Source organism: Heloderma suspectum, chromosome 4, assembly GCF_057233095.1.
Source record: "Heloderma suspectum isolate Gila_16-S chromosome 4, 16-S_ref, whole genome shotgun sequence".
NCBI classification, from domain to species: domain Eukaryota; kingdom Metazoa; phylum Chordata; class Lepidosauria; order Squamata; family Helodermatidae; genus Heloderma; species Heloderma suspectum.
In genome coordinates this window covers 305,403,525-305,427,618 of record NC_139461.1, presented here as the reverse complement: position 1 = coordinate 305,427,618, position 24,094 = coordinate 305,403,525, and the positions used below count along the sequence as shown (strand labels likewise).

General features: G+C 47.8%; 1 protein-coding gene across 1 annotated transcript in view; it reads right to left on the bottom strand.

Moving 5' to 3' along the window:
• COL20A1 (collagen type XX alpha 1 chain) overlaps window positions 1–24,094 on the bottom strand; it is a 193,068-nt gene that overhangs the window by 28,753 nt on the left and 140,221 nt on the right. The window contains exons 26-33 of the mRNA XM_084854383.1: window positions 19,952–20,029; window positions 17,908–17,994; window positions 15,466–15,519; window positions 8,440–8,535; window positions 6,100–6,153; window positions 4,103–4,156; window positions 3,532–3,585; window positions 1,020–1,091 (exon numbers count right to left, since the gene is read on the bottom strand). Of these exons, the coding sequence (XP_084710509.1) occupies window positions 1,020–1,091; window positions 3,532–3,585; window positions 4,103–4,156; window positions 6,100–6,153; window positions 8,440–8,535; window positions 15,466–15,519; window positions 17,908–17,994; window positions 19,952–20,029 (549 nt within the window). The remainder of the gene's footprint in view (window positions 1–1,019; window positions 1,092–3,531; window positions 3,586–4,102; window positions 4,157–6,099; window positions 6,154–8,439; window positions 8,536–15,465; window positions 15,520–17,907; window positions 17,995–19,951; window positions 20,030–24,094) is intronic.

The window sequence follows — 24,094 nt, the reverse complement described above, 5'->3', positions numbered from 1 at the left end:
GCGGCGGGTCCCGGCGGCGGTTCGGCAGGTCTTCGACAGGGGCAGAGGCGGCAGCTGGTCTTTCGACCGGCTGCCACCGCCGCCATTCCAATAAAAGTAAAAAAAAAAACAACGCCCCCGTGATAGGCTACGTGACGATTAACGTAGCCTATCACGGCTAGATTTGCAAAGTCAGCCGTGATAGGCTACGTAAATCGTCACGTAGCCTATCACGGGTGACTTAAAAAAAAAAGCACGTACGGCTAATGGCGGACCCCATAGGGAGCCGCCATTCGCGTTCCTTATTTGGTCGCCGTAGTCTACGTAAAGATTTATGTAGACTACAGCAACCAAATAAGGAACGCGAATGGCGGCTCCCTATGGGGGCCGCCATTGGCGTACGCGCTTTTTTTTTTTTTAAGTCATCCATGATAGGTTACGTGACGATTAACATAGCCTATCACGGCTGACTTAGCAGATCTAGCCGTGATAGGCTACGTTAATCGTCACGTAACCTATCACGGGGGCGTGTGTTTTTTTTTAACTTTTTATTTCGTGGCCGGGCGGGGCGAGGCGCCTCCTCCCCGGCCTGAATTTCGGCCGGGCGAGGCGGGAACCCTCCCCCCCGGCCTGAATTTCGGCTGGGCGAGGAGGGAAGCCTCCCCCCCCGGCCTGAACTTCGGGGGGAGCAGCGAAGCGCCTCCCCCCCACCGCGAAGCAAGCTGCGAGACCAGGTAAGTGGCTTTCGTGCACCCCTAGTTATGAATGCAAACTCTGACAAGGATGCAAATTAACGATTAAGAAAACCTCACCATTGTGAAAAATGATATATCTGCTTTGGCAGACATTAGTTATTTTTTTAACAGGTTGTTTGGACTTACAGCCCACCTCATTCCAATAGCCTGGGGCAAGTAGCAATATGTTGATTGTCCCAAATATGCAGTGGCATCAAGGCAAAAATACCTGTGAAAATAAATGGGCAGGTTTTGCATATCCTCAGTTGCTGTGCCCTAGTGGCAGTGAGAAGGGTGGAGACTTACAGTTGGTCCAACTTCTCCTGGGGGACCCCTCTCCCCACTGCTGCCTCGGGCACCTGCTATGCCTTGGAAACCCTGCAAACAGGAATGGAGAGATGCAACTGTTGAAGATGCCTGGTGATGAAAATTTAACACTACTTGAGGCTAAAGGGAAATCAGAAAAATTATAGGGATGGCAGAGAATTCCGCCACGGATTCCAGTGAGACCGGATTCTAAAGAATCCAACCCCCCGGAATCCGTGGTGGAATGGCCTCCTGCCCCCCCCGCCCCCCCCCCGTGGAATCCCCCTGGGATGGCACTTACCTAGGGCGGATTTGGCGGTGGCAGTGGCAGATTTGGCGGCGGCGGCTGGTTTCCGGCCGGCCACAGCAGGGCTGCTGCCGCCGCCATTGCCATCCTTGCACCGTGATAGGCTACATAAAAATTTATGTAGCCTATCATGGCTAACGTAAAAAAAAGAAAAAAAACCGCAGCGTACGCAAATAGCAGCGGCTATGGCGGCCACCATTTGTGTGGCCTATTTTTCACCAACTTATCCTACGTAAATATTTGCGTAGGCTACAATGGCGAAAAATAAAGTAACGCAAATAGCGTCCACTACGCTATTTGCGTTCCCCTTTTTTTTCACCATTTTATCTTAAGTAAATATTGACGTAAGATAAGTCGGTGAAAAATAGATCACGCAAATGGCGGCCGCCGTAGCCACCGCCATTTGCGTACACTGCGTTTTTGGGTTTTTTTTTTTACATTAGCCATGATAGGCTACATAAATTCTTACATAGCCTATCAAGGCTGCCTAGCTGGACGCAAACGGCGGCCGCTACGGCAGCCGCCATTTGTGTCCGCACCAGGCTGTCTGCAGCTGGAAATCCGGCTACGGACAGCCCTGGCCGGCTGCTCCGCAGCCTGGCCGTGGAGTGGTGCTGGCCGTCGAGGATTCTGTGGGGGGAGGACCGGATCGCCTCCCCCCCATCTGTGAGGAGGGATGGAGCAAAGTAAGTGACTTTCGTACATCCCTAAAAAATTAGCTTACAAAAGCACTAGGGAGGGAATTATGCCTTCCAGGTCCAAATCAGTGCCCCACCCAGCCAGGGAAATAATAAGAATATATTGTACATGACTCATGCTAGCTTCATTTCCTATTAATGTCACAATTTAGGGGTAGGATAGTAGGTCAGAACTGTATATCCGAGTATGGTGCTATGGGATATTTTATCCCTTTCCATTTTTAATAGCTTCATGATGCAGACAGTCTTTGCTCAGACCATCAGTCAGTCAGTCAGTCAGTCAGTCAGTCTGTCTGTCTGTCTGTCTGTCTGTCTCTCTCTCTCTCTCACACACACACAATTTCTTCCTAGTCTACCTTCTGCTTTGCTTTCTCTTTCAATTCCTATCTTTTCCCCTTCTCTCCCACTGTCTTTTCCATCTTTTTCCTGATCCTTTTCTCCTCCCCCTCCCTTCCTCTTTCTTCTCTCAGTCTTTCTTCCCCACAACCTGACCTACCTCACAAGGTTGTTGTGATGATAAAATGGGAGGAGGAAACACCCGTACACACACACACTCACACTCCTCTGGTCCCTTAAAGAAGGGCAAAATAAAGAAGTAATAAATAAACCAGCCTTCCTTATTATGAGGACAGCAGCTAATTATGTTTGTATTGTATTGCTTGTCCTTTATAATAACTCCAAAGAGAATCCACTGCAGAGACAGGTACAGGGTTACATTGGCAGAGGTAGGATGGTTGGGAATGCTTTGTTCCTTCCTTTTCACCTGTTCCTTCTAGCCCAAGGGAACTCAAGTCAACATATACATTTTTAAATATGTATATTTAAAAAGTCTTCAAAATTCAGAGGCTGTATGCCTATGTACAACAGCTGCTGGGGAACATGGGTGGGAGGGTGCTGTTGCACTCATGCTCTGCTTGTGGGTTCCTGGTCGACAGCTGGTTGGCCACTGTGTGAACAGAACGCTGGACTAGATGGACCCTTGGCCTGATCCAGTATGTCTCTTCTTATGTTCTTATGTTAACAACAATAAAAGATGAGGTCTTTAAAAGCAACCACTACAGATGCTCTTAAAATGCGCTCATGTTTACTTTTACAATTTAATTGGTAATATTACAACAGGCCTATAAACCTGACTCTAATTCTTGCCTCCTTGCTATTGAAATGTCTTCGGTTTCCCCTAAATCTCCCCTAATTATGTCCCTGCCTCTTCTAAAGCAAGAGCGGTCTGAGAGACAGAGCAACACCCTGGTGCCACTTGGATGCAAAACTTGGCTTCCAGGAGATTCCCTGGGGATTGGGACCAGGTGGCTTTTCAGCTCTTCCCAAGTCCCAACCAGCTGACAAAGGTAAATGTTACATTTGCCCACCAGTGATGAAGGCACGAAGCATGTTATTCCTTTTCACCTGTTCCTTCTAGCCCAAGGGAACTCAACTCAACCTATTCCTGGTAGCACGTCTTCAGAGTGGAATTGGAAACGCTGTATTTCACTTGACCAAAATGTCTTACCCTTGGTCCCGGGGGCCCCGGGGGCCCAGCTGTGCCTTCAAGTCCTCGGACACCCTGTGAACCAAGGCAGAACAGAAAGTGAAAGAACAAGAAACAAACTGGGGAGAATTCCAGAGGATGTGCTGTGTTTCGAGATGTATGAGTGCCCCCGTCTTTGGTTCAAAACCAATCAGGGCTTTGGTGAACATTCCCTTTGAGGACTCACAAAAGCTCAAGAGCCTTTGCATGCATTTGTAAGAAATGATTGCAAAAAAGAAAACAGCCGAACAATCACACTTAATTAGATGACCCTCCACTCTCAAAAAAACAACAACCAAACAATTGCCCTTAGTTAGATGACCCTCCAAAACTGGCAAAAAACACTCTTAGTCATCTTGCAGGCTACCCCAAACTAGTGTCCTCCCAATGCTTTGGACTATAACTCTCAGCATTCCTGACCATTCTGGCTGGGGCTGATGGGAGCTAAAGTCCACGGCATCTACAGCCATATGGCAAAGTACAAAACCCTTTGCTTGAAAATAATAAATTTTGCCTCATGTTTGGAGGATTTTAACCCATGCAGAATGTTTACCTTTGATCCTTGAATTCCATCTCTCCCTGGAGCTCCCCGAGGACCCATCATACCCTGCAAAGAGACCTGTTATTCAAAAGCCTATCCCATGTCAGAGCAATAAAGAGCACCCAGCTATCAAACCAACATCTTACAACCTTTTTTTAACGAAATTAAGAGCAAGCTTTAAAAAAAATATTTTATAAAATATTACATGCAGCATAATCCATCTCCTCTTGTACAAATAGCTCCCCTTTCTGCTTCATCTCTCTCCCCACGGTAACCTTGTTTAGGATCACTTGGTGTCAGGTGAATGGCAAGGTGTTAGTAATTACCTGCAATGGGAGGTTTCTGCACTCCCAAACCGGCTCTAGCCATCTTGCTATTCCCCAGGGCCCTGGGTTTATCTGGCAGCAGTGGCTGAGTCTGGGATGTCACCCACCATGTAGATTTCCCACAATGCCTTGGAGTGGCTGATGTAGCCCAATTCCAGGGCATTAGGGGACATGAAATGGATGGTTAGCTTCCCAGACTCAGCTGCTAACACAGGGGGAGTGGGACAGCAATTCAGCTTGGCAGAGTAGAATTAAACCCACTAGAGGGCACTTTGCTGGGCACTTTCTAACCTAGAACCAGCCTTGTCTGAACACACAGAATAATATATGTTGGTATGAATGCAGGTGTGGAAAATGCAAAAAAGAAAAAGAAAAAGAAAGGTCTGGTGTAAACATTTTGAATGAATTTGCACCAGAGATTTCCCCCCTTCCTATTGCTCCAAATCATTTCTCAATGTAAACCCCTCTTTTCACCACTAAAACATACTGGAATCCTTTGCATTCTGCCGCTTCATCTGGAAAGCCTTCAGGGATACTGCAGGCTAAACCAAATATGTGTACGGACTAGTGCTATTGATGCGGTACCATGGTGGCAGCGTCCCACATCAGGGCAGAAAGCTCACATAGTTGAATGATGTAGCCCACAGCATCCTTAAAGCCTTTCAGACCTGAAATGGAACCCCCCCCAAAAAAAAAACATCTGGTGAGTTCCCCAGTACAGTCTGCACAGTACTGCCACAGGTAGAACTACAAATCTGCCATCAAATACCAGTTATTTCTAGAATGTGGTGGCATCTCTATTTGACATGCCAAAATGCAGTTCAAGTTAGTTTAAGGAAGCTGCCATGTTTTACAACAGGAGCGTTGAATTTCTTTCAGCCAAAGGAACAAATTCAGTTTTGGAGAAGCACTCAAGTGCCACATTCCAGTGGTGGGTGGACCTGAAGGCAAAAAGGTGGGGCCAAAATACAAAAGATGCCAGCATGTTTTAGCTTAAAGCTCCTACTGCCAGTAGCTAAGCTTTAGGAGAGGCATTTCAACCTGTTAGAATGAGTGGGAAAACTGTGCACAAGCTAGGAAACCACTAAATGATTAGCGGTTGGGGGAAAGAGGGCATGGCCACCTGAGAAACCTTGAAGGGTTGGATTGGGACATCAGGCGGGCTGAATTTGGCCTACAGGCCTGAGGTTCAACACCCCCATTTTACAAGAACAACACATGAAAGTAAGTCCTTTCTCTAAATAGAAAGTGGGGTGCATGGTGGATTATGCCACTGGTCCTTTCCATTCTGGAGAATGTTTGAGAAGTGGCTGCAAGGAAATTGGGCTGTTTTGTTCTGTGATTCTTTGTTGTAGGCTGTTCATCCTTGGCCAAGGTCAGTGTAAGCTCTCTGTCTTAACTATCTCATCCATTTGCAAAATCTCCATAATTCTTTTGCTGACCTTCTAAAGCAGCTCCAAGACTCCAGATAATTAATGTTTGTCAGACCCCAGGGCCTGAGAGGGGGAATACAGAGCTGGTGAAAAGTACTGCAATGGGATGCCCCTGTCAGAAGAAGGGCAGTTTCAAAGTGGAGCTAGAAAGGTACGGGAGAAGATCTCAGATCTTGTTTAGGAAAACTGTCAGGCAATGATATAGATCACTGGAAAACAAAAGAGCCAGGAATGTAAGTGTTGCAATTACCTGTATCCCTGGGCTGCCATTGTCTCCTTTGTCCCCTTTAATGCCTGGGGGTCCCTTGAATTAGAATGCAAGCACAAAGTTACTGGATATACATTCTGGTATAATTCCTGTGAAAGCATATATCATTATAACGCCTGTCGCTGGGAAATCCGGTTTTTTTTTTGGCTCAACAGAGTTCCGCGGTGTGTATGACTTGCTTTGTGTTTGTGAGCCAAGCTGCAGACTGTTCCCCAAAGTCTGGGAACTTTTTTTGCACATTTGGGAGAGGGGGAGTTCTGAAATTTGTGCAAATTTCTGAACAATTTCTGCAAATTATGGTTGAATTTGAGCAGATTATGCAAATTTGACCATACTTTGCACAAATTCGGCCACAATTTGCACAAATTCAGCCATAACTTGTGCAAATTGGAGAACCTTCCAATAAAAAAATGTGCAGTTTTCCTGGAAAATCCATAAACTGGCCCGATTCTCTGCAGATCATGTTGGGCACCACAGCAGGAACCGAAACCAGGCCTGAGGGTGCTGAACCTAGGAAAATTCATCAAACTCCACCTCACAAATAAATTTCTCCTACTACCCTACTTCCAGCAACTCACAGATGAAAATGAGGACATGCTGATGTATTTGAAGGACCCCTATTCTCACAGCAAGGGGTACCCTAAATGTAACTCCCCCTCCCCCAGTAATGTACTATTACACACCACTGGTGGCTTTTTTCATTGGGTTCATGTCAAGGAGGGATGATTGCCTTCTGTTTGCCCTGAAAGGGCTGTGGCTTTTCGAGTTCTCAATCAAACCTGCAGCATCCATTGCTGCCTCCTCCTCATCCCCCCAAAAGTTACTTTGGAGCACTGGAGGAGGCACAGCTAGTGACAGCCACTCCTAGTCCTCAGTTGAACAGCTTTTCCTGCTGGCAGAAACAATATGCAGAGCTTTGTGTTTCCTGCTGGGGATTCTGGAACTTGTAGGACACATTCCAGTCCTGAGCAGGAAAAGGCACAGGGGCAGGGACAGGGAACAACTGCCACCCACCTTCATGAGTTTCCTCCTCCCCAAAGGTAAGTTTGAGGGCAGGGGTGTTGAACCCCTTTGACCTCAAGGGCTGAATTCAAGACCCTCTCGGGGGGCTACATTGCAGTGGTGAGTAGGGTCAAAGGCAAGTGGGGTGGGGCCAAAGGCAAAATGGGGGTGGTGCCAAAATACATAAAAATACCAGCGTATTTTAGCTTAAAGCTCTTAATGCCTGTAACTAAACTTTAGGGGAGGCATTTCAACCTCTTAGAATGGGAAAGAAGCCATGCCAAAGCCAGGAAACCACCTAAAAATGGGCAGCCAAGGGGCAGGGGAAAGCAGGAACCACCTGGTGATGTGGGGAAGGGGGCAGGGCCATCTGTCGAACTCCATGGGGCAGGATTGGTACCCCAGGTGAGCCAGATTTATGTCAGGAATGAATCTGAGAATGTGGAGATGTCTGGCAGTTCAGATTCAGAATCGGAATGGGAACAGCACGAACAGAGGGAGGCACCCTCCCTAGTGAGCCCAGATACAGCGAGACTTTCTTCCCAAGAGCTTGATGCACAGATGGCCCAGGCTGAATGGCTCCCCCATTCCTCCACCATGAGAACTCGAGTTTCGGAGAAGGAGGAGGGCAAGGGGCATGATTTGAGGGATGCTAGTCCATCTCAGAGCAAAGCGGGAAAAGTTAGGGGCAGGGCTCAGACACTCTGCCAGGTTGGCCACTCGTGGAAGCCAACATAGAAGGGAGCCACCCTAAGGGAGGGGCATCCCTGCGAAGCAAGTCTAGCAATGAAGATCGTGCCCAGACTGCTTGCAACCTCTCTAACTTCCACTTCGTCTCCTCTGTTGATATTTGTAGATGTGTAGATCAGCTGGTTCTATGCAGTCTGAGACTTTCCTGGAATCTGCATTTGTAAAGAAGCTCATCATTTACTAATAAAGTAGTGTTGGTCTGAAGCTTTGTTTCCCGGAGTGTGTTGATTGCAAAAGAAGAGGACGAAGGAACATGAAAATTTTGTACCCAGGCAGCCAGATTTGGCCCCCAGGCCTGAGGTTCAACATCCTTTGGGGCAAGGGCAGGAGGAGGAGGAGGAGCGTTCAATCAGAGTTGAGGTTGCCCAGCTTGCTCATAGCAGGCCAGTCCAACTTCAATTCTGCTTGCAGGCATTCACGCAAGGGTGCTTCTCTACGCGAGCAGCCCTGCTCGAATTTTCATGTCAGCCTAATTTGTATTCTCCAACAGCTTGCCCTGTGCCAACATCTGAAACAGGGTGTGTTAGCAAAACCCAAAGGGAAAAAGAAAACAAACTGAATTTGACTTACGACGGGCCCCTGCACGGTCAACCCCTGGGAACCTGGTGTCCCTTGCTGTCCTCCTGGACCTTCAGGTCCAACTTGCCCAGGTGGACCTGGCTCACCCTAAAGCCATCAGAGGACAAGAAAACAAGGGAAAGCATCCAAACATTAGTATCTTCTAGGTTCTCAAATTCCCAAGACAATCCTTCTTCGCCAACACCCAACTCTGCAAAGATGCAGCAAAGGATGGGAATCTCCCTTTCCTTCTGGTGTACAGCTGGTCAGACCTCATTTCACATGAAAAACAGATTCTAAACATTAGCTGTTCCTAGCAAATTTTGAAATATTCCATACCCAAGTCATCCCAGGTCATTTGATCATAACACAGAATCATAGAATCATAGAATAGTAGGGTTGGAAGGGGCCTACAAGGCCATCGAGTCCAACCCCCTGGTCAATGCATGAATTCAAGTCAGAGCATCCCTGACAAATGGCTGTCCAGCCTCGTCTTGAATGCCTCCAGTGTGGGAGAGCCCACCACCTCCCTAGGGAATTGGTTCCATTGTCGTATTGCTCTAACAGTCAGGAAGTTTTTCCTGATGTTCAGCTGGAATCTGGCTTCCTGTCACTTGAGCCCATTATTCTGTGTCCTGTACTCTGGGATGATCGAGAAGAGATCCTGGCCTTCTTCTCTGTGACAACCTTTCAAGTACTTGAAGAGTGCTATCATATCTCCCCTCAGTCTTCTCTTCCAAAGGCTAAACAGGCCCAGTTCTTTCAGTCTCTCTTCATAGGGCTTTGTTTCCAGTCCTCTGATCATCTTTGTTGCCCTCCTCTGAACCCTCTCCAGTTTGTCTGCATCCTTCTTAAAGTGTGGTGCCCAGAACTGGACACAGTACTCCAGATGAGGCCTAACCAGTGCTGAGTAGAGGGGAACTAGTACTTCCCGGGATTTGGAAGCTATGCTTCTATGAATGCAGCCCAAAATAACATTTGCCTTTTTTGCAGCCACATCACATTGTTGGCTCATATTCAGCTTGTGATCGACAACAATTCCAAGATCCTTCTCGCTTGTAGTGTTGTTGAGCCATGTACCCCCCATCTTGTAACTGTGCATTTGGTTTCTTTTTCCTAGGTGCAGAACTTGGCATTTGTCCCTATTAAATGCCATTCTGTTGTTTTCTGCCCAGCACTCCAGTCTATCCAGATCACTTTGAATTTTGTTTCTGTCTTCCAAGGTATTAGCTATCCCACCCAATTTGGTGTCATCTGCAAATTTGATCAGCATTGCCTGCACCTCCTCCTCCAAGTCATTCATAAAAATGTTGAAGAGCACTGGGCCCAGGACGGAGCCCTGCAGTACCCCACTCGTTACCTCTCCCCAGTTTGAGAAGGTCCCATTGACCAGCACTCTTTGAGTCCGATTCTGTAGCCAACTGTGGATCCACCGGATCGTTGTTTCATCTAGTCCACTTTGAGCTAGTTTGCTCATCAGGATATCATGGGGCACTTTGTCGAAAGCTTTGCTGAAGTCGAATTATATGATGTCTACAGCATTCCCACAGTCTACAAGGGAGGTTACTTGATCAAAAAATGAGATCAGATTTGTCTGGCAGGATTTGTTTTTGACAAATCAAAAAAAAAATCAAATTCAAACATGTTTGAAGGATAGCTCTGAGCTGGGCCCATCCTGTTATTCTGAACCTGAGGAAGTGTGAAGATCAGATAGGGAGAGATATTATCCAAGATTTGCCACCCCTATACCATGAAAGACATGAAAGGGCAAATCCAACACCTTGACACTTGATCTGGTGGCAGTCTGGCAGCCAGTGTGATGGTTCTATTGCTAGGCAGACATGTTCCCACTTTCCTTCACAAGGCTGGTTTCTTTGTTTGTTTGTTTGTTTATTACATTTATATCCCACCTTTTTTCCTCCTTAAGGAACCCATGGTGGCATACATAATCCTCCTCCTCTCCATTTTATCCTCACAACTAGAACCCTGTGAGGTAGGTTGGGCTGAGAATCTGTGCCTGGTCCAAAATCACCCAGTGAGCTTCCATGGCCAAGTAGGAACTAGAACCCAGATCTCCCAACTGCCAGTCCAACACTCTAACCACTACACCACACTGGTTCTCGACACTTTGCTGCCTGAGGCAAAGGGCAAGATGGTGCCCCTTATTCCATATACAGAAGCCAGCAGACTGGTGATAGGACAGCCTCTTCCACCACAACAGGCTAGCTTAGAACAGGGGTGCAGAACCTTTTTCAGTCCAATTGCCACATTCAATTTTAGAAGAGCTCTCAGGGGCCACATTCCAGTGGTGGGTGGGGCCAAAGGCAAAAGGGGGCATGGCCAACTGGAGAACACCGAAAGGCTGGACTGCGAACCCTGGAGGGCCAGACTGCGCCCCTGGGCCTGAGGTTCTCCACCCCTGGCTTAGGGGATTCAGGGTAAGCCGTGTGCCACACAGAGTTCTGCCCTCCAGCGCCTTGCCACTGTGCTACACCCCGCCCCCGAGCACTGCCATCTGAGGTGCCTGCCTCCCTCAGCCTAAAGGTGTCAGGGTGGACACTGAGCCCATAGAATCCCAGAGTAGTTCTGATTCTGAGGAAGAGCAGTCGCTCCTGGGAGAGGAGCGCGCTCCTCTTTCCCAGGGCCAACAGCTGGCGGAGATTCCTCCCACCAGCATTCCTAGCTTAGATAGCAGTCCTGGGAGTGACAGAGCGCAGGAAGCAGACTTGATGGACACGCAACACCGACGCAGAGAGCGGCACCAAATGGAGGGCGCGGAAAGGAGGCGTAGTGCCCAGTTGGTGCGCAAACAATGGTTGCGCCCAGAGGATCCAAGGGAAAAGGGGAGGGACTCTCCCTAGCCCTTAAGTTCAGGGTCTGCCAGTGATTCCCTTTCAAACGGGGACCAGCTGTTCCAACTTAGGGCATAGTTACTCTGCTGCTCATATCTAGTTGCTAACAGTAGAGTTGCTAAGTTGTAAAAGAGGAATAAAGCTTTGAAAAGAATCCCTTTGTCTGTGTCTGGACTTGGCTACTGGATTAGGCTGAGAGAGGCCTCCAAGGAGCCCTTGTCAAAAGGTAGGGCTGGCCCTGCCACTACAGTTGGAAGAAGGATGTGGAAGAAGGCAATTCATCTCGGTCCTGTCCTGTCCTGTCTGAAGTGGCTTCACCAGACCAGGCAGGTTAGAGCACAGTGAGGGCTAACTTGATGGAGTCAGGATCAGGTAGAGACCCACCCAACCCAGATGCAGCTCAACAGCAGGCAGTGAGGGAGGTGGAGGAGCAGCACCTCGCCCAGGAAGAGAAAGTGGAGCGGCAGGGTGGAGTTTTGTGGATCCACATGAGATATAGAAGGAAGAAGCAGGAAGAGCTGTAGACAGGGATGGCACGGGCACCTGGCTGGATCCAGGAGTCCATCAGACTCCCCCCCCCCCTCCAAATCCAGCTTGGTGAGCTGCCTCCCCTGCCCGCCAAGCCACGCAAGCACTGGGGACTAGGGATGGTGGAGAATTTCTCCACAAATCTCTAGGAGGCCGAATGCCAACACATTCGGCCCCCCGAAATTGGTGGAGAAACGGTCTGCCCCCCCCGCCCCCCGGAATGGGACTTACCTTTGGCGAATGTCTCTGGCGCTGGCGGCTCCTGGCAGCGGTGCGGCGGCGGCCGGTCTTCCGACTGGCTGCCGCTGCCGCCATTTCCAAGTAAAAAAACAACAACAAAAAACGTGATAGGCTACGTAAAGATTTACGTAGCCTATCACGGCTAGATTTTCAAAAAACACCATGATAGGCTACATAAATCCTTACGTAGCCTATCACAGCTAGATTTTCAAAAAACACCATGATAGGCTACATAAATCCTTACGTAGCCTATCACAGCTGACTTTGGAAAAGAAAAAAAAAAGAAGAGCCCATCTCCATGTGGATCTCACTGCCCCCCACAGCTCGCGCAGCCTGGACCTGCTTGGCGAGCTTCCCCGCTTGTCCCACCTGCCTGTGAGCTGTGCGAGCCTCCCCTCTTCCTCACGCCAGCTGTCAAGGGCTGGCGTAGGGGAAAAGGGCCTCAGCAGCAAGCCCCCAGCCTCTCACTCTGGCCTACTCTAGAGGAGGCCAGGGTGAGAGCACTGGGGTGCTGCCATCGCCCTTCTTCCTCGCACTGGCTGTCAAGGGCCAGCATGGGGAAGGAGGGCTGTCAGCAGCCAGCCCCCAGCCTCTCGCTCTGGCTTCCAGCAGGTGGGGGCGGGGAAAGGATAGGTGCCTCCTTCTTCCCTCCACCCCCACCTGCTACAGCAGCAGCAGCAAGGGACAAGCTGGTCATTTCCCATAAGGCCAGGAAAACTTACGGAAAACGACCAGCCTGTCTCGTGCCACTGCTGCTGCAGCGAGGATGGGGGATGGAGGAGAGGCGCTGCCTTCTTCTCCTCTCCTTGCTGAGGGAGTGGGCACCCAAGATCTTGCCTGGTTCAGCACACCATGCGTCAGAGAAGAGCTCAGATCCACGAATAGGCTTTTGGGGGGCCAAACGGGCAATTTCTTGCCCGGCTTTGAGCCCCAACTGGACGCTCGCACCAACCCTACTGTCCTCCTTCCAAGCCACCAGGTTTTACGCAAGACGGGGCTCGTTCAGTTCCAAGAGGGGCAAACTAAGTAAATACTGGTCAAAATGAACTGAAACAAATTTCTCAGACACCCCCTTTCTCCAAAATCTCTGTGCCCCTCTTGAATCTGATTCTGAAATGGCATTCATGTCATGCATATTATCGCAACAATCCATACAAGATGCCTACAGGGCAGACCAGTATTATTACATCCACGTTACAGGTGGGGGCAGAGGTGAGCTGAGAACAAGAATTTCTGGTGAATTCATGGTTGGGGTGAGATTTGAATGGGTTTCACATCAGCCGACAGCGTGACTTTGACAGCTTGTGTTCCATCTGTTCACCTCTGAAGAGTGACTGTCTGAAACAGTTAAAGGGACATGCAGTGAACTGTAGATTTGGACTTCTTGTCCCATCATAGCCTTTTAACAGAGCCCCTTAAGGGTGGTGGTGGAGGGGAGATATCAGAGTAGAATTATCAAGCAGAATAGTTCTTGCAAAATATTTTAAATAGAGATCTAGTACCTCCCCCGACTCCCAGCATTTCTGACCAATGGCCATGCCAAATGGGGTTGATGGGAGTTGAAGTCCAAAACATTGGGTGGGCATCAGGTTGGGAAAGTAGCCCTGGCTTGTTCTATGTTAAAGGGATTATGGTAGCCACAATAATCATGGTAATCATGATTGACCCCAAACCATTAGAGAGCATATCGGCAAAGAGATAAAGCTTTTAGCATTCCGCGCCAAGGCTGTTGGCTCTTTTCATCTGCTGATTTCCAGGAAGCGAGCTCATTTCCGTGGCTGTCACACTGATTTCGGGGGAGAAAAATCTGTCTCAGATATAATAAACCAGCAGTGCAAAGTCCAATACATATTCACAGAGAAAGCAGCTCATCTAAATTAGGGATGGGCGAAGTCACCACGGTCTGGGACGCGCACTGCGCACTGGACCCCCACCGGCCACCCATCCAGCGAATGGTGTGTGGCTGCCTGATCCCTCACCGAGCTGCCATTTTATGTAAAAATGGTGGCTTGGCCTTTTTTGCAAAGGCCGTTTTTAGGCAAATGGTGGCCATAAGGCAGCCATTTATGCACGATTATAGGCATGAATGGCCATTTACGCTTGTAACCTTGCATAAATGGGCACTTTACAGCTGCCATTTGCATAAAATCGGCCGTGACGAAAAAGGCTGAGACGACATTTTGCGGCTCACCAAAGGATCGGGATCCCTGAACTTGCCCGACTTAGTGTACACCAAGTCAGGCAAGCATAGGGATCTGCGGACTGGCATCCAGGGGTCCAAACTGGTGATTTCTTGCTGGGCCTTGAGCCCCAGCTAGATGCCCACAACACCCCTCACGCCAGCTGTCAAGGTGTTGATACGAACTGACCCCTAATCTACATGCCCCAAAACACTGTAGGAACAGACCTTGTGTTTCTGTATGGCACACTGCTAGGCCTTTTAAGATAGTAATATATGAGAGAGGAGACGAGTCCAACAATGTGTTGGATTTAGACATATTAGATTAACGATGCACCAGTGGAGGCTGGTGGCTCCGATGTCAGGGGGGTGGCAAATCCACTCCGAAACTCAGAACCAGTCAAAGCTCTAATGGAGCTATCCAAGGTGTGAAGCATTGGATGTGTTCCCTGCAAAGCACCTTGGATAGCTCCTTTAGAGTTCTGACTGTTCTGACTGAAATCTGGAGCAGATTCACCATGCCACTGACATCACAGTCAACAGCCTCTAGGGGTGTACAAACCGCACTCACCGTTCTGGTCCGAGGCGTCTGCGGTGGGGGGGAGGTGATCCGTCCCTCCCCCCAGAATCCTCCGTGGCTGGCTCCACTCCACGGCAAGTCCACGGAGCTGCCAGCTGGGCCCATCTGCAGCCGGACTTCCATCCACTGTCAGTCTGCGGCCGCAAATGGCATCCGGCATAGCGGACACCATTTGCGCCCTTGCTTTAGCCGTGAAAGAGCAGGGATGCAAATGGTGTCCACTACACCATTTGTGTCCCTGCTTTAGCCGTGATAGGCTATGTAAATATTTATGTAGCCTATCACGAAAACAGTAGCAATGCAAATGGTGTAGCAGTCGCCATTTGCTTCCCTGCTCTTTGCTGTGATAGGCTACGTAAATATTTACGTAGCCTATCACGACTAAAGCAGTGATGCAAATGGTGTCTGCTACGCCGGACGCCATTTGCGGCCGTAGACCGGGGAAGCGGAAGGCAGCGGACGGCAGTGGACAGGCTGGACCGGCCGGCAGCAGGTAGGGTCCATCCAGGGAGAATTTTGTGGGGTGGCGGAGGGGAGTGGTCCATTCCGCCACGGACTCCAGGGGTCAGATTCCAAAGAAAGGTTTTTCAGCTTGGCCTCCCACAGCCCTCCAGCTCACCCCGAAAGTCACCAATTGATTTAGACAGCACACAACTGACCTTGGGGCCTGGCTCACCCTGTTCGCCCTGTGGTCCTCTCCTTCCAGGACTGCCCTACAGAGGAAGCAACAAAACCCACAAAATCAGTTCCTAACATAAAAAAGAGCCGTACTTAGTTAGACAAAGGTCCACTCATCCTGTTTCCCAGAGTGGCTGGCCAGATGCCTCAGGGAAATAAGAGACTAGATGTGCTCTTGGCCTGATCCAGAAGAGGGGCTCTTTTGTTCTTAAACAGCATCAAAGAAGCGATGGGGGCCAAATTCATTTAGTTTGCGTTTTAATACAAACTGACCTAATTTGCACTTCCCAAACTAATATGCAAACTGGAACACAATTATTCTTTGGTTTTCACACTTCTACAAAGTTCGTGATGTAGTTCTCCGGTTTTTAAAAGCAGTGTACATTAGGGGAAATTGCTATAAAATGTGTACATTAGGGAAAATTGCATCCAAAAATGTTTACACTAGAGAAAATAATATACAAAAAGGCATATATTTGGGGAAAGCACTTGCAAAAACTGTGTAATTAGGAAAAAGTGCATACAAAAACGCATGCTGTTTTTCTTGCACATGAAACTGCCCATGAATGTTTGTGTGGACTTCTTTTATTTTAATTGCAAACTGATGCAAAAATGGGATGGAATGAACTTGTGCTTGAACAGATGTGGACATTACAGAAGGCAAAACAGATGTGCCCATCCCTAATAAAAGGACCTACCATCTGCTGCTGCAGCCTGAACGGTCCTGACATGTCTTGGGCAGTGTAGCAGGGAATGCATCTGAGAGCTTCTCCTGCCAACTGCCCAGCCTACCTTCCCTACCAACACGGAACAGCACTCTGCATTAAATATACCTTCTTTGTCATACCCCATGTAAGTTAAAAGCAGGAAACGCTGTTAAAGGTGAACACAGATATACAAGGGGAAACAGCTTATTACAGTAATGGGGTCCCATTCTCATTTCTCAGAGTGCTTCCGACATTGCCAGTCGGCCTAATCTGTATTCCAATCACTTTTACAACAAAAGTAGCTGGAGGAAATAAGGATCGTGCTTGTAAGCGTTCTGCGTGAACATCCCAGCTACAACAGAGCACACACATATATGGTGCTGGGGAAAGGGGATGAATCCATCTAGACTCGTTTATTTCAGGATCCACCTCACCAGTGGATCTAGGAGCAAACTAATCTGTGTTCAGCTGCTGCATGAACTATTTTATTTTAAACAGAGGTTTGCTTCTTCTCCCCAGCCACATTTTAATCCACTGAATTACTGGCTTTGATTAGGCAAAGCTGAACAGAGGGGGGCTTTGGTAGAGATTTTTCCATCATAGCCACTTTAAACAGGACATAACTTTCTTTAAAAACAGTGCATTGGGGGACTGTGGGCATGCTGCTTTATTGCTTTAGAGTTGTCATGCCCCGGGCATAATAGATAAACCTCAGCAGTGAATACAAATGGACTATTAATAGAGAACCATGACTCTGTTTGGAGTGAAGGCCCACTGATCTTAGTACCACCATGTGGGGAAGTGGTTGCTTATAGGATCCGTTCACATGGCGTGAAGGATTAAGTTCAAGAGTGAACCTCTTTTTGCTTCTCTTGAAATATCTTTACTGTTCCACCAGAGTATTGACCTTGAGATTTCGGTTTATGTGAAGCTAGGTGACGACCTAAGATACCCCCTTCCTATCCCACCCAAGAAGTGTTGTGAGTCTTAATCAAAAGTTGGTTTGCTCCCATCAAAATTTTCCTGAGTAGTAGGGATGTACGAAAATCACTTACCTTTCGGGGATTATGCTAATGGTGCGGGGGGAGGCATTCCATCCCTCCCCCCAGAAACCTCGCCGGGGGGGAGGCGCTCCGTTCCTCCCCCCCCGGAATCCTGGCCGGCCGGCTGTGCTCCGCAGCAATTCTGCGGAGCCGCCGGCCGGCTCTGCCAGCAGCCGGACATCCGGCCGCTGGCTAGCAGGGACGCAAATGGCGGCGGCTATAGCCGTCACCATTTGCGTCCCTGCAGTCAGCCGTGATAGGCTACGTAAATGTTTACGTAGCCTATCCCGGCTGATTAAAAAAAAAAACCAACAACGCGCGTACGCCAATGGCGGCGCCCATGGGCACCACCATTTGCGTTCCTTATTTTGGCATGTCTTAGTCTACGTAAACATTTACGTAGACTAAGACAGCGAAAATAAGGGCAACGCAAATAGCGGAGCGTCTACGCTATTTGCGTTCCCCTTATTTTTGCCGTCTTACACATCACCTCTTTTTTTGGTGATGTGTAAGTGGCCACCTTACTTTCGGTGGCACATACAGTGAAAAGTCTAGGATCATTTTAACACATCTCTGTTTCCTGCTTAGGTGTGGACGTGTGCTACAGTTCTGTTCCCCACATGGTGACGTATGCACCAATTGCCTGGAAACAGTCATGGGAAGCCTCACTCACCGGAGGGCCTGGGGACCCTGGAAGGCCTGGGATCCCTGAAGTGCAGCTGCAGGATGGAAGCAGGCTGGGACAGGCCTCTTCATCTCTCTGAAACAGACAAGAAAAGAAGGGAGTCTGAATGTGGAAACACAAATGGGGCCAGCAACAGTACGTTGCCAGTGTGGAACATCGGAAGGAGGGATGTATGAAAAATTAGTTTCAGTTCGTATTTGATCAGGATTTACCTAGTTTGCACATTCTGGACCAAACCTGGACTCGGAGGCAATCTGTGGTTGAAGTCTGTACATTTCTGAGCTTGCAATGTGATTTGTGGACCAAAACAATTGAATTCAACAGCATGCATGCGTACATTTGAAAAATGCCCATGAAAAATGTGTACTTCTGAAAAATGGGCACAAATATGCTTTAAATAATGGGGGAAGAATGCGCACATTTCAAAGATGCACACAGTTGATGCCTATATTTGGAAAAAATATGCATGGATATTCATATGAAAAGAAAAACACTTGCAATCTGATATGGACTCGATTCCAACATGGAATCTGGAGAACTTCAATGAGCTCAAATTTTGCTGGTTCACACATCCCTAATTGCCATATGCTGAGTCAGACCATTGGCCCATCTAGTCCATTGTTGTCAACACTGACTGGCAGCAGCTTCCCAGTCTTTCAGTAAGGAGTCTTACCAGCCCTACCTGGAGATACTAGGGATTGAACCTTCTGCATGCAAAGCAGGTGCTCTACCACTGAGCTACGCCCCCTCCGTGTCGTTCAAGATGCCCCATTCTATTCCCCCTCCCATCTGGTTTTCCATTTGTTCCCCAACAGTCAATATTCTGTGGTCCCTGAGCACACTCAGGTCTCATTGGCTGCTTTGCGGGGATCCCGCCTTCAGGGTTCTTTTTCTAAAGTTCTCCTTTGTACTTCTGCAAACTTTGGGGACCTGCCAAGCCTGCTGATATGCGTGATATGTGTGTGGCTGGTCATTTTTTGCTACATAATTAATGGCACTCACAGCCTGAACATCAGAAGTAGAGGTAGAAGTAGAACACACACACACACACATATGCAAGGGAGGAAATGTTGGTGAGTTCACACGCAACACTCAAAAATGATGTAGAAGAGGGGTGTGGAAATGCACAACGTCACAATGCCTGGGCACAGGTAAACTGAATTAGAGGAAAGGGGAGGTTAGACACGTGGCTGCTATTTTCAGCAGCAGATGTGTACATACAAAATACATCTTATTTTAGCCTCTAACATCAAGCAATGACTTGATTGTGAAACCAAAGGAGAAGGCAACACAGCCTGCACAAAAAGATAAAGAAATGAACTATATAGTTATAAAGAGGGTATAATTGTATTAGTACAATATAATAAATATAGTGCATTAGTTATAAGACAACGATTACAATTGTTCTAGTCAGTGGAATGGTTGCTATTAATAACAACTGTTCCACCAACTGCAACAATTGTAATCGTTGTCTTCTAACAAGCAGCACTCTGTATTTATATTGTACTATCACAATTATACCCACTTCATAACTATATGGTTCATTTCTTTTTCTTTTGTATGGATAGCTGAGCCATGCCATGTTCAAGTTCATGGACAAAGCATTCCTATCACTGACTATTTTTCTAAATATAATATATTGCATTATTATTATATTTTTATATAAGGACATCAACGCAAATGAGTTTGGATTTCTGTGAATCCAACCTGTGGATTCTGCAGTGGACCAACTTTTTCTGAGTCATGTGGATGTTGCCAACTCATGGATTTTTTTTTTTTTTACTGGGGGGGGATTTGCACACATTTGTGCTTGTGCTAATGTGCATTAGCTCTAATGCACACTTGTGCAAGTGGAACAAAATTCTCATTAAAAAAATCTGATTCCATCAGAGGGTGGATAACAGAATGAAAGACCATCTGTGAAACACAGAGGGAACAGATTTAACAAAATCCATGCATCACTACAATACAACGGGCATAAAACTGCTCTACATTTGTAGCATGCTGAGGAACAGCAATCTCTCCATCTTACCAGTGCTGGGACATCGCAACATCTGTCCTCTTCAGCCCACAAACTGCTGCACACTATCTGCAAGGACTGCAGCTGAAACTAGAGATGAAACAGGACAAGGTGATGGTCATGAAAAAGGCTAGTTAAGGTGATTTGGATTGGGATGGGTGGGAGCAGTGAAGAAAGGCAAAGTGCATCTGCATGGCCTGTTCCTTCCGTGCTTGGCAGCCATATTGCACAGCATCCCTGTTGAAAGTGGGCTGCCTACAGAGAGGCCAGGAGCGCCTTTTTCCCATATCAGCCTCCCCCTCTACAACTAGGAAGTAGGGATGTCAGAGGGATATAGTTGGGGATGGAGCTCAATGAGCTTTCAACAGCTTGGCCCCCTGGACTCTCTTCCAACTTCTGCCAGCTGGCCTGAATCAGCATACAGCGAGTCAGGACAGCTGGCTGATTTTCTGTCTTTAAAAAAAAAAAAATGGCGTAAATACACACTTGCACAAATTGCAGGTGCAATTTCTGTAATTTGTGCAAATTTCAATTTTAATTTGTGTAATGTGTGCAAGTTGGAGCTGCAATTTGTGCAAGTTATGGAAATTGCAGCCCAAAATGGCACAAATTATGTAAATCATGGCAAGTTATGGAAATTGCAGCCCAAAATGGCACAAATTATGTAAATCATGGTGACAGTTTGCACAAATGTCTATTTACGCATTTAAATGTCTATTTACGCATTAAAAAGAACACCTGAAAAAGTTCCCAGATTCTTGGGAAAACCCATGGCTCAGCTTGCAAATGCGAGCTGAGTTGGGGGCACTGCAGAAATTCAATGAGCCCAAAATGGGCCGGATTTCCTGGCAATGGACATCCCTACTAGGAAGTCATCATGAGGGCCCTGCTCCAAACTAAGGAAGCTCAGTCTGTCTCAGGGGTAAACCACACGCTCCATTAAACAAATAGCCTGGAGCTGACCCTCACCATTTTGTTTACCTTCGTGTAAGTGCATGCGGCACCTGATATAGAAGCAGACCACCACATGTGGGTAAGGGAGGTGTAAACCTTCCCACCCAGCCACTTCCCCCTCTAAAATTCCACCCCCTCTGCACATACCTACTAAAAAAACAAAAGAAAAATTCAATTGACATCAGTGAAGGGATTTTTTGTCTTTTTTAGCTCCCACAAGGTGGGGGGTGGATTTGGGAGTGGGGAGTAGCTGGATGGGAAAGTTTAAACCCCCCCTACCTCTGTGCAGTGGTCTCTATCCAGCTCAGGGTCCCAGACACATACACTATGTTAAACAAAATGTTGAGAATGAGCTGCACGCTATGTGTTTAATGTAGTGTGTAGTTCAGCCCTCCGTTGCATGGGTTTCCTTGACAATGCATTCCACTCTGTCTTCCTTAGGGATGTCAGGGCACCCAGCTGAGTCCGGGAGTCTGTCGCCCCCCCCCCCGCAACCCCCAGATTGTGCCCACTGATCCACTGTCCTTGTTTGCCCCCCGCTCATGCCGCTCGCGCCCTCTCATGCCCTCCCGGACTCTCAGTGATCCTGTCCGGTGAGTGCCCACCATTTTCCCACCTTTATATTCTGCTCAAAAAAGGGAGTTTTGAAAATGTGTGTATTTAAATATGCTTGTTTGGGGGCCAGGAAAGCTTAATAGGTGCAATATTAGAGGCATAATGCCTATTAAGCTTTCCCAGCCCCAAACTGTGCATATTTAAATATGCACATTTTCAAAACTCCCTTTTTTGCACAGAAAAAAAGGCTGGAAAATGGTGGGCACTCACCGGATGGGATAACGGTGAGTCCAGGAGGGTGCGAGCGGCTGCGAATGCGAGTCCGGGGGGGTGCACGACCGGGGACAGCGCGTCAGCAGGCACCTGGAGAACCCGAGCTGGCCTGTGCTCTCACATCCCTAGTTTTTCTTCCAACTTACCATAGAGAATGTCTAAGACTGAGTCTAGGACACAGCTTGTTGTAGCTTAAATTTCTGTGTGATCTTCTTGGACACCTCTCTCTGCCCCCCCCCGCCCCCTCATTCCCAATCCATATGGATGATTATGCATGTTGATAAAACACAGCATGTACAAGCCCACAGTTGGACAAGAAGATAAGGAGATGTTCACACGAGCAGATGAGTGAATCAAGAGTCCTTTTGGGGTGAGTGTTTTACCAATGCCCAAAATTATTCATGAGTATTGGTGATGCAGAGCATTAAAAGAAGAAGATGAGAACAAGGAATGGAAGGACATTAAAGCTGCAGTGAAACCCACCAGTGCTGTAGTCTCTATATGCTATAGTCCAGAAATCCAGCATGGAATTGGGAATGTACGAAAGTCACTTACCTTTGCTCTGTCCCTCCCCGTGGAATCCTTGACGAGTGGGGAGGCGATCCGGTCCTCCCCCCTGGAATCCTCGACGGCTGGCTCTGCTCCATGGCCAGGCCATGGAGCAGCCGGCCAGGGCCGTCCGCAGCCGGATTTCTGGCCGCAGACGGCCTGGTGCGGATGCAAATGGCGGCTGCCATAGCAGCCGCCATTTGCATCCAGCTAGACAGCCATGATAGGCTATGTAAGAATTTACGTAGCCTATCACGGCTAACGTCAACCCCCCCCCCAAAAAAACACGCAGCGTACGCAAATGGCAGCGGCTACGGCGGCCACCATTTGCGTTCCCTATTTTTTGCCGACTTATTTTACGTAAATATTTACGTAGGCCAGAACGGCGAAAAATAAAGGAACGCAAATAGCGTCCACTATGCTTTTTGCATTCCCCTTTTTTTTCGCTGTTTTATCTTACGTAAATATTTACGTAAAATAAGTCGGCGAAAAATAGGGAACGCAAATGGTGGCCGCCGTAGCTGCCGCCATTTGCATACGCTGCGTGTTTTTTTGGGTTGTTTTGACGTTAGCCATGATAGGCTACGTAAATTCTTACGTAGCCTATCACAGTCCAAGCATGGCAATGGCTGCGGCTGCAGCCCTGCTGCGGCCAGCCAGGAGACCAGCTGCCGCCACCGGAGCCACTGCCGCCGAATCCGCCACCGCTGCCGAATCCGCCCCAGGCAAGTGCTGTCCCGGGGGGGATTCCGCAGGGGGGCAGGAGGCTGTTCCGCCACGAATTCTGCGGGGCCGGATTCTAAAGAATCCGGTCTCACTGGAATCCGTGGCGGAATTCTCCACCATCCTACATGGAAGAATGGAGAATGCCTAAGGGCAGATTAGTGATGTTCTGAAAATGCCAACTACATTCAGAATCCCCCAAATCCAGAGAGAAACTTGGATGGGAAGAATTCCATAAACATCCCTACTTCAAATGCAAATGTATTTATTTATTTGTTTTTTTCATTTCTATGCCACCCAATAGCTGAAGGTCTCTGGGCAGTTCACAAAAATTAAAACCAAAAAGCACACAGTAAAACAATATAAAATATACAAACATTAAAACCACAGTATAACAATACAACCAGAATAAAACCTAGCAGCAATGCAGAGATTTAAAATACAGATTTGAAACAGCAAAGCTAAAAGTCTAAAAAGCTAAAATGCCTGGGAAAATAAAAAGGTCTTCGCTTGGCACCAGAAGGAATACAATATAGGTGCCAGGCATTTTAGGGAGCTCATTCCACAGCTGGGGTGCTCTTCAGTGAGATGAGATTGGCTTCTAGCAGGTCTCTCTTTTGGGGCGGGGGGAGGGACAACCCCCTCTTACATAGAACTCTCTCTCCAGAGAAATCCACCAGACTCAATTTCTCCAGGTTTTTCAGAGGTTGGTAAAGAACTTTCTTCCTTTCTTTCAGGAAGTGTTTTGACTACAGATAGTTATTAAATATGGTTTATACTGGATTTTTTTTTTTAAGTATTTCAGTGTTGGATTTTCATCATGTCCTGGTTTTGCAGGTTTTGCAGCAAATGTGGATCTGTTTCTGGGCCTAATTTGAACTGCTGGTTTGGGGACTGGGTTACCTGAAAGACCTCCTTCTCCCCTATGTACCTGGGCCACATGAAGTGAGGCAGGTGACCAACGGGGAGAGGGCCTTCTTGGTAGTCGCATTCCCAGTTTTGGAACAGCCTTCCCAGAGGGGTTCACTCAATGCCATCTTTGTGCTCTTTTTGGCACAAGGTGAAGGCTTTGGTTGTTGACCTGGACTTTTTAAATAATTC